Raw genomic sequence first — 10,370 nt, forward strand, 5'->3', positions numbered from 1 at the left:
GTAAGATAAAGTACAAGCAGCAAAAATATTCGCAATAAACGCTTTCGTTAGAGTTTGTTGCGATACGTCTAAGTATAATTAGCAGAGGTGTCTAAAACAAAAATAAAGGATGATTCCGATCTATCTCCTATTATACAGGTGATTGGGGGTCTATTCGGTGGTTCTGATGCCAAGTGTTATGACACAGTCGGATGCTTTAGAAAAGGCGACAACCTGACTCTTCCCACTGGCGTCCCAAGCTCTCCAGAGAGTGTCGGCACAAAATTCAGACTTTATTCTAAGCAACACATTGACCAAGCAGTCGAAATTTCTGAATCTTCGCCTAGAGAAACATTAGAGAAAGAATTCGGCACCAAGAAGAGCCTGGTGTTGATAGTGCACGGTTTTGGACAAGGGGGACACAGCACGATGCCCATTGAGATGAAAAATGCATTTCTCAAAAAGGTAGGTATTTATGACAATATTGTGCTTCTGTGGCTTAGACTATTCCAGTCGTCTTTGGATGCAACTGCACGGTTAGCCGCGGGTCGAGCCATTGGGCCACGACTGCCGCTCAATGACTTGACAGTTTCACCTAACTTTTGTTTCTAAAACTTCTGAGTGCGTAGAGATGACCAACCAAAGGCTATGCAAAAATAAATTGGCTTTTACCTGAAATAGAACGCAGCTCGCGCCTCCTAGGCGACCGGTGGTCGCTAAAAAAACAAAAGAAAAAAGACACCTGGTTTTAGGGTGACCACCTTCCTGCCGGTGGAATGCGGGACACCCTGACCGGGGAAGGGGGGGGGGGGGGGGGGGGGGGGGGAGTAAGAAGAGGACGGTATTTTCACGACTCAAGAAATAAGTACTAGGGAAATTCACCAACACGCACACCCCGAAATCCTGTGCTGTCCGAAAGCGTATTATACACCTGAAAATTGTACGCGGCAATTAAACTAAGATAAGTTTCACTCACAGTGATATACTTTTGTTCATTTGTAATGGTAAATATTTTTATTAAAAGTATGTAAGTTGAAAACATAAAGATCGACTGCACCAGACCCCAATGCATCAAAAAGAAATAAAAAAACGGTAAATATTTTCGGCTTATTGTTTCCTGTCGATACTTACTCTTATATTAACATGCTCCTACACAAAAATAAAACCTTACGCTGTTGTTTTTTTGACCGTTGTGAGTTGCAGGTTATTTGAATTTTGTGGCCGTCTGCACTTAAAAAAAAGCTTTCCACAACAACCCTTTCGCACGATACAGCATGATTTGCTTTTTATATTTTTTAGCTTTTGGCGAGCGATTTCCGCATGCAATATTTTCCCGTCAAGAGGAGAGACACAACGGCGCATGTGCGTCAGTCTCCTGCAAGAGCGACGGTTGCTTCCCGCAGTGCTTGGCAAGAAGATGACATACCATCGAGATTCACACGATTACTAGCGACTTCCGCGGTTCCCCGTTGCCCGATGTTCGGAAGCGCCATAATTTGCGCAGTGAATTTATGACAATATGAAATGCGGGACGCGGGACACGAATTTCTCGCGGGACGCGGGACACGAGCCCTCAATGCGGGACAGTCCCGCGAGTCGCGGGACGGGTGGTCACCCTACCTGGATTGTGTTTCAGTCCCGGCGCTTCGCAACCAAGACAAATGCAGCATTCTACAAACTGAGCCAACCGTGCGCTTGCACTCATTGGAGTGAATGGGTGTTAACAGTTGCCACCAGTAGCCACCGGAGGTGTTTTAGGGGACTTCCCTTCAAAATCATGATCTCTAATCATTAATGTCTGATCCCACTTTTGCTGTGGCTAAGATGAAGACTAGTAAGTAATTACGGCTAACACACATCAATGTGTGTTCCATAAATATCCGTGAATCTCATTTTCACCAGAGCATTCCGAGATCCCATCACTGCTACCTACAAAAGACGCTCAGTGAAGTATGCAGCCAGAAATATTAATCCTCAGATTGAAGCCTGCGATCTAACACTGAGGGTATTGTCCCACGTGCTCGCATCATTCTCAGAGCGGCATCCTAGATTCTATTTTTATTAACTGCAATCTTCTGTTGATTGCGGTCATTGACTCTACGAGTGCTCTGAGACAATGTGGACGTATAGACATTATTTTCGATTGTGTACCTCAAGAATGCTGAGCTTTGTCTATATCACCTCCTACAAGCGGGTAGAGTTATCCGTTGTAAATTTTGCTTCCCAAAGCAGCAGCGTATGCTCTTGTCCAGTACGCCCTAATTCACGAGAGAGCTGAATGACCTATATCAATAACACTTAGGCTCATAGCAACGCAGTCTAGAGACAGCATCACCCCACCTAGTCAGTCTACAAGCAGCTCTGCTTAAATAAAATTTAAAAAAAAAAACACTTCTTCCAAGCATTCGTTTTATGAGTCATCTTATCGTTTTTACTATATACGTCAAGACTTTACTGTAGACGTTTTAGTGTAATTATTTTTTTTTTTAGAAAGATTGCAACTTCGTCGTTGTACTGTGGACCGAAGGTGCAAAGAAACCTTTGTACAATATCGCTGCAGCAAACACGGCCCTTGTTGGAAGGCAGATTGCGTTGCTTCTTAAGAAGCTAACCGAGGAATTTCCACAGACTGTTTTAAGTTCAGAAGTTTACTTGATTGGCTTCAGTCTTGGTGCCCATGTCGCCGGATTTTGTGGAAGGACTTTTACTTTAATAACAAATAAAACTATAGGAAGAATTACTGGTAAGCATATTTTATGCTGATACAGATATGCCACAAGTTCATTCGAATATAAACGTGGCAATATTCATTTTTTAACGAAGACAACCTGCCGCGCCCAAGTGTTACTGCAGAGACAGCTTAGAATATTAATAAAAAAAACGTACACGTTTGTGAAATGTGAACATGAAACAAATCAGTAAATGCCGTCGTATAAGCATAAAATAGAGTTAAGAACAACCAAGTTAGAAATCACAATCTCTTCGTAAAATAAGCGATCCCAGGTCCAAAATTAAAATGGAAGTCTCAGGCAATACATGCCACTCGATGATTGTGCAAAAAACAAAAAAATATTTTTTTTTTGTAATTGGGTACACGTTTATTTTTCTTTTATTCGAAGAATATATGTGAGTTGGACCACATTCCTTGGTGCATCCAAAAAGCGATTTTTGTTAATTCTCGTCGGGTGCTGAATATAGCATATAAAAACTTTAAGCCCAGGTTTTTTTGCCCCAAAATTGGGGAGTACTTATCGAAGTGCGTTTTATATCTTTCACGCTGAAATTTCCGACTCTACTTTTTTTTCTAATAGATCTTCTGGCACGGCTCTTCATTTTTTACAACTTTCGGTGCGGGTCCCAGATAACACACCCGTATTCAAGTTGTCGTTCTCAATAAGCAGCAGGAGACTCAATTTTTCGGGAGCACTACGCAGGTTATGAGTAAGGGAGTGATGGTACATCTTACATAAGTAATTAAACGAAAAGTGTTGGACAAATTTCAGATGCTTACATTAATGCATTGATTAAGTATTTGGTCATCAAAAAAAGAACTCTTTGAAGATAGCATTATGTTTTAACTAAAAGTAACGTCATGTTGGGAAACTTATCAGCGTTAAGCCCTAGTTCCCAAAACTTACACCACTCAGAAATCTAATCTATATATTATCTTAAAATGGCGCCACTACAAACACTGTTTACTCTGCTACACAAATATAGATGCATCTGCATCTACCTTTTACGCTCCTGGAACATGAGCGGCGTGAGTGTGACTGATTTTAGTTTTCTTCCTTCAGAAATAGTTATATTCTGCATGATTAGTCGTTTTAAACTGGTCGACTGTTACAGTCTACCGCAGGTTAAAGGGCGATCTACAGACTTGCGTCAAGTCCGACAGGGTGCAACTGCAACGGCTTGCGACGTACGGGTGTTGCTATGACAACATCCGCGTCGGTTCTAGCAAAACGGGGTACAAACCGGTTTTGTTGGAGCCGACGCAGCTGATGCCGTAGCAACCTGTACGTCGCAAGCCGTTGCAGTCGCACTCGGTCGGACTCACGCAAGTGGGGAAACCAACCTTAAGAACAGTATATGAAGGCTTCGCTCGCAAAGGCCTCTTCTACTTGTTCAAAACAAGCGATTGCGAGTAGTCGATTGGAGGGGAGAAACTATCATTACTACGTACCAATAGAGCTTTGAGAGGAGGGCCTGTCCCGCTATGGTTAGCCTGCAACACCTATATTCCTGCTATATCTCAGCAAAGCGGGAGTATTTTCGCTGACCGCGAACCGCCGGGGAAGCGCTTGCCTTGACAACTTCTATGCGTTGAAATGACGCCCGCTGAAACGTGGGCGAATACGTCGAGAGTGCGCCTTATGTGATTCGTCTTTTCGACCTAGCAGTTCGTGTTGACAATTCACTTTCGTTTAGTAACTATGTTTCTGTAACTGTAAATGTGGCACAAACAATAGACGTGGTTTTGTGGTTGTGTCGCCAGTTTTGGATACTTTCTTACCTTTAGTTCCGCCACGCCTAAAATATGACTGGGTCATCTGGAATGCTTTGACTGCATCACATAATTTTGTAATTGAGTATATATAAAAACGAATAGTAAGGATATACTATACGGCAGACACATTAGAATGGGTTGGGGGTGGGGGAGTTCCTTCTGGTATAAAGCATTACTGCGCCGCTTTATATTTCTCTAAGCTAACTGTAAGGAGGCCATTCAAATACTTAAAATTCTGGCCCACTGTAGTTAATGGCAAGGTAAAATCACTTTATTTAATGAGATCAATAGAATCGTCGTGTTCTTTCTTAAATAACTAGGAAAGTCTCACCTTCTGATCAGTCATGTATGTCCTCTATGTCCCCATTTATCGAGAATTAAAAAAAAGATGATATCAACCTACACGATTTGAACCTTGATATTTAAACTTGTTTCGGGACTTTTGTTTGCATAGGTGCAAATGGATATTATCTAATTATGCCAATGCGTGCCTTGTATTAGTATTGCTTTCTTCGTGTATTTGGTAATTTCGTTTAAATATTTTTTTTTTCGGGGTGCTTGTGCAATACACAGGATTCCCATATTGTAGTTTCTGGGGCACAAGAAAAATAAATATCTATTAATAGCATAATACATAAACTGTTTTTCAGGACTCGATCCAGCCAACGCCTTGTTCACAAACTCGGGTGTGCGGTTGAGAGCCAGTGACGCAGATTTTGTAGACGTCATTCACACCAACAGGGGAAAAGCCTCCAGTGGAAAAATGGGGATTGATAAGCCATGCGGTCACGTCGACTTCTATCCGAATGGTGGATCAAGACAGCCGGGGTGCAGCTGGTTCAGTACGTTTATAATTCTTAAGTTTTTCTCTTTTTTTTCAACTGGAAAACGCTTTTTGGCTTTGTGTTCGGAATGTCGTGAAGCCGTGATAAAAGCGTGGCCTCGAGCTCGACGCTGGTTGGTTTTGAGTGGAGGAGAGAGGGGCGGGGGGAAGGGGGGAGGGGGGAGGCCATTCCAGTAGAATAAGCATTCGCGCCAGGCGGGAATTGACCATTTAGGTTTTTAAACGAGTGTCTTTCCAGCATATCACGACACACTTTTTTTTTTTTTTTTCTCTGTATCGCTTGGATACATCATACAAAGCATACATTTCGAAGACGCATTGACATTCCAGTTAGCGCACAAGGAGACATTTGCAAACCTCGGCAGGCAGACTTGGGCTGTCATGGAGTCATCAGACGGATCTTAACGTAACCAGGCCATGTAAAACTGGCAACCAATCTGGAGTTTCTTCTAAAACAGAATACGTTTCTCTAAGTTGGCCCATACTCTGAGTAAAATAATGACACGCGGGTCGCATATCAACATCCGCGTGTCACAAGCCACGCTGCTCTTCGATAAGCTATAGAGGCCGATGACCATATGATGATATCATATGAGACAGACTCGGTTTTCTCGATTGGTAGGAAAGGTATCACACGTGTGTTTAACAAAAGCTTTTCTTTATTTTTTCAAAGTCCTTTGTAGAATTTGTTTAATAGACCACAGCGTCCCAACTGTCCAAGAACAAGTGTTCAATGGACTCAGGTTGCTTACACAAAAAGCCAATTTACAGCCCAGGGCGTAAAGGTATCCTTGTGTTGTATACCCTTGTCTTAAGCGGGAGTGTCCGGTTTTGTAAATTGAAAGAGAGAAAGTTTTAATGTGCGTTGGGTACCAAACATTTTCTTTACAATGCGAGGGACAGGATGTCCCCCGGCGCAGGTGCAAGGCTAGCGGTTTCGGTATGGCGCCCGCGCCATTTTTCCGTCTCTTATCTGGCCCTGCCAAGGAGTTTAGAAGTACTAGGGAGTGGGCACGTTGCAATATTGGTGAAGCCTAGTCATAAAAAGTTTAAACGATATTGTGCCCAGCGTGACCGCAGATCTGTCTGGCGATTGGCGCGCGTGACATGTCACGTGCGAGATGGATGGTTGATTGTAGGAGGATTCCTTGCAGGCTTGCGGGCGCTCCGTCCGGTAGCTTTTATCAGATCGAAGGCTAGCTACGGTCACGTGATGTGGTGAGAGTAACGATAAAAATGAGGAAAGAGGCGAGGCGTCAAGGGAGCATGGCTTGTGGAGGCTACGCGGCTGACGTCATGCCCTCTTCTACCCCTTCTATTCTCCATGGGCCCAGCCTTGCACCTGCTCCACAAGTGGTAACTTCAGCGCACTACTGCGCTTCTCACGCACTCAAATTCTTTCTAAAAATGACTCATTTAGTGGTTTTCAATAACGCTCAGCAAGTTTCTAATTTGAACCATATGTCTATTTTCTCTAATTAAAAAGTTAATTAGTGAATTTTAATTAATCAGTGAGTTATCGCAAAGATTAGCCACCCACATAATGTCATAATGTCCCCCTTGGGCGTATAACTCACTCGCCCAAACCACATAAGTGTAGCTTTCACGGTCTTTTGTTAAAACAAATCTGCAAGAATAAAAAAAAAAAAACATATACATATATATATATATATATATATATATATATATATATATATATATATATATATATATATATATATATATATATATATATATATATATATATAATATATATATATATAACTGAGAAGAAAAAAAACCCTTAGTGAAAAACAGCAACAACGGACGATTTAATCTTCGACGTTTCGGCCGGAGTCCGGCCTTCGTCAGGAAGCTTTCCTGACGAAGGCCGGACTCCGGCCGAAACGTCGAAGATTAAATCGTCCGTTGTTGCTGTTTTTCACTAAGGGTTTTTTTTCTTCTCAGTTTTATACCCACGCCTTCGGCCTCCCGCCACCATGCCCGTTATATATATATATATATATATATATATATATATATATATATATATATATATATATATATATATATATATATATATATATATATATTATTTATTTATTGTTTGTTTGTTGGGAAAGAAATGGAGGACAAAGAAGAATCCTCACGCAGGTGCTTTGGGTGCACGCAGTCCACTACCGGTTTCAACACTCGGTTCCACTCCTGTCGCCCAACGAGATACCATGGAAGTCTTGGACGCTCTCAACATTAGAGCAGCTCAATCGTCCGACGAATCTCTGCAGCCTATAATTCAGCATCTCAACGGCACGCTAAAGAACCCCACAGTACAGACCGAAAGGCGCTCCCGATTCTTCGTACCTCGGGATGGCATTCTCTACCGCCGTAACTACAACCACCAAGGACGAATTTGGCTTCTCGTTGTTCCATCGCAACTACAGCGAGAAATTATTCAAGCTCATCATGACGACCCTTCAGCCGGCCACTAAGGATTCCCGAAAACCTATTTTAAAATCCGCCGGAACTATTTTTGGACCGCCATGACCCGCATCATCAGCAAGTACGTTCGAGCATATCACGAATGCCAAACAAAAAAATCCCGCACCACAAAGCCGTCGGGACTGTTACAACCGGTTGTCCCACCTGATCGGCCACTTCAACGCGTCGGCATTGACTTTCTCAGCCCCGTTCCTCGATCGACCATGAACAACAAATGGATTATCCTAGCCATCGACCACCTGACGCGATACGCCGAAACCAAGTGCGTTCCAGCCGCCAACTTCTTTCCACACAGCATTTTGTTACGTCACGGAGCTCCCCAGCAGATCATCACCGATCGAGGCACCCCGTTCATTTCAATCCTCCTCGAAGACGTCTTGCGCCTAGCATCAGCCGTTCACAGCGTCGCAGCTGTACATCATCCACAAACCAGTGGGCTAACCGAACGCCTCAATCACGCTCTAGCGGACATGATCTCCATGCATGTTTCGGAGGACCACACTAATTGGGACACCGTCCTTCCGTATGTAACCTACGCTTACAATACCGCCCGTCAGGCTACTACCGGTTGCTCTCCTTACTACCTTTTGTATGCCCGTGAGCCACTCACCCCACTTGACACAATCCTACCTTATATTCAAGATAACACGGTTGAGCATTATACAGCAGACGTAATATGCCGGGCGGAGGACGCCCGCCAACTCGCCCGCATTCACACCTTACAGTTTCAGCAGCAGCAACAATTGCGTCACGCTGACCTTTATCGCCCGGCCCGTTACAACGTTGCAGACGAGGTTCTTTTGTGGACCCCTTCACGCACCCCCGGTCTCTGTGAGAAACTTATGAAGCGCTTCGTAGGCCCATTCCGTGTTCTGCGACAACTCTCGCCAACCAATCAGGTAGCCCCACTTTCGTCGCCTCGAGATCGCCGATCCAAATCATGCGACATTGTTCATATCGGCCGTATGAAGCCATACTACCGCCAAGAAAACTAATTCTACCACAAGTGCCGGATGACCGGCCCTTTCGACGGCGGGGGGGATATTGTTGGGAAAGGAATGGAGGACAAGGAAGAAGCCTCACGCAGGTGCATTGGGCACGCGCAGTCTCTTCCCCGAAGGACATAGACAACGGTCGCAGGGCATTGTATTTACACATCCTCTCATTTAATACACCTATATTTTCACGCTCACAATATATATATATATATATATAAAACTGAGAAGAAAAAAAACCCTTGGTGAAAAACAGCAACAACGGACGATTTAATCTTCGACGTTTCGGCCGGAGTCCGGCCTTCGTCAGGAAGTCTTCCTGACGAAGGCCGGACTCCGGCCGAAACGTCGAAGATTAAATCGTCCGTTGTTGCTGTTTTTCACCAAGGGTTTTTTTTCTTCTCAGTTTTATACCCACGCCTTCGGCCTCCCGCCACCATGCCCGTTATATATATATATATATATATATATATATATATATATATATATATATGTGTGTGTGTGTGTGTGTGTGTGTGTGTGCGTGTGTGTGTCTTTGTGTGTGTGTGCGTGTGTGTGTTTTTGTGTGTGTGTGTGTGCGTGTGTGTGTGTTTTTGTGTGTATGTGTGTGTGCGTGTGTGTGTCTTTGTGTGTGTGTGCGTGTGTGTGTTTTTTGTGTGTGTGTGTGTGTGCGTGTGTGTGCGTGTGTGTGTGTGTGTGTGTGTGTGTGTGTGTGTGCAAGGCTGTTTCGTAGGACGACGTAAAGTGTATGAGAGCGTCAACTGACTAATGGTTATCTTCCTAATATCAGTCAATTCATAACTTTCCTTTTTAGGCATTGGCTGCAGCCACAGGAGATCGGCGGAGTATTTCGTAGAATCCCTGACGGACGAACCTTGCAAGTTTGTGTCTTATTCCTGCACCAATGGGCTGCAGGACAGCGTGGACGCGTGTAATAAAAACCAAAGTGACAAATCTGAAATGGGATACAACAGCAAGGACGCACTAGGACGGGACGCGCAGATGCTGCCAACAAATGGAAGACCCCCGTATTGCAAGGTGTGGTAACGAGAGTTCATTGAAATTTACACCCAATCAATGTCAGATCAAATATTGGACCAAATAAAAACAACGAAACTGTATTCAAGTATAGCTACTACTTACTTTTCAATTTATCTGCCTGTTGAGATGAATTTTCGTCGTTTTCTTTGTAGTCCCAATTATCGACGAACTGAACTCTAATATGGCATTTAACTTGTCTGAACCTCCTAAATTCAGCCTAATCCCGATCAGGGCGACGAACCGACCAAGAACCGGACGCGAAACATGAAAAGACACCGTTTCTAGGCATTATAAGTCTGACGTTAAAATAAACTGTAACAAAGTTGGGTCACTGGCACTCGCTCGACGCGAACCGAAATCGAGTGTCGATGAACCCGAACCGAAACAAACACGCGAACATCCTTTTCGGTTAATAGTTTACTACTACGCAGTAAGTATGTTCTAGCTTTTAATTCAATCCCCAGCACCGTTTTCTTACTGCCCGCGCAAAACAAACTTGAATGATAGCCGAATAGCCGGCGACGAG

At 43.7% G+C, this 10,370-nt stretch overlaps 1 protein-coding gene across 1 annotated transcript in view; it reads left to right on the forward strand.

Annotated features, from left to right (window-relative positions):
• The window catches only part of LOC115329587 (inactive pancreatic lipase-related protein 1-like), a 61,109-nt gene extending 51,185 nt beyond the window's left edge, over positions 1-9,924 (forward strand). Inside the window, exons 2-5 of the mRNA XM_042292893.1 lie at positions 139-444; positions 2,470-2,722; positions 5,137-5,328; positions 9,618-9,924. Of these exons, the coding sequence (XP_042148827.1) occupies positions 139-444; positions 2,470-2,722; positions 5,137-5,328; positions 9,618-9,850 (984 nt within the window). The 3' untranslated portion in view covers positions 9,851-9,924. The remainder of the gene's footprint in view (positions 1-138; positions 445-2,469; positions 2,723-5,136; positions 5,329-9,617) is intronic.
• The last annotated feature ends 446 nt before the right edge of the window (positions 9,925-10,370 follow it).

Source organism: Ixodes scapularis, unplaced genomic scaffold (assembly GCF_016920785.2).
Source record: "Ixodes scapularis isolate PalLabHiFi unplaced genomic scaffold, ASM1692078v2 PGA_scaffold3__209_contigs__length_174095766, whole genome shotgun sequence".
NCBI classification, from domain to species: Eukaryota; Metazoa; Arthropoda; class Arachnida; order Ixodida; family Ixodidae; genus Ixodes; species Ixodes scapularis.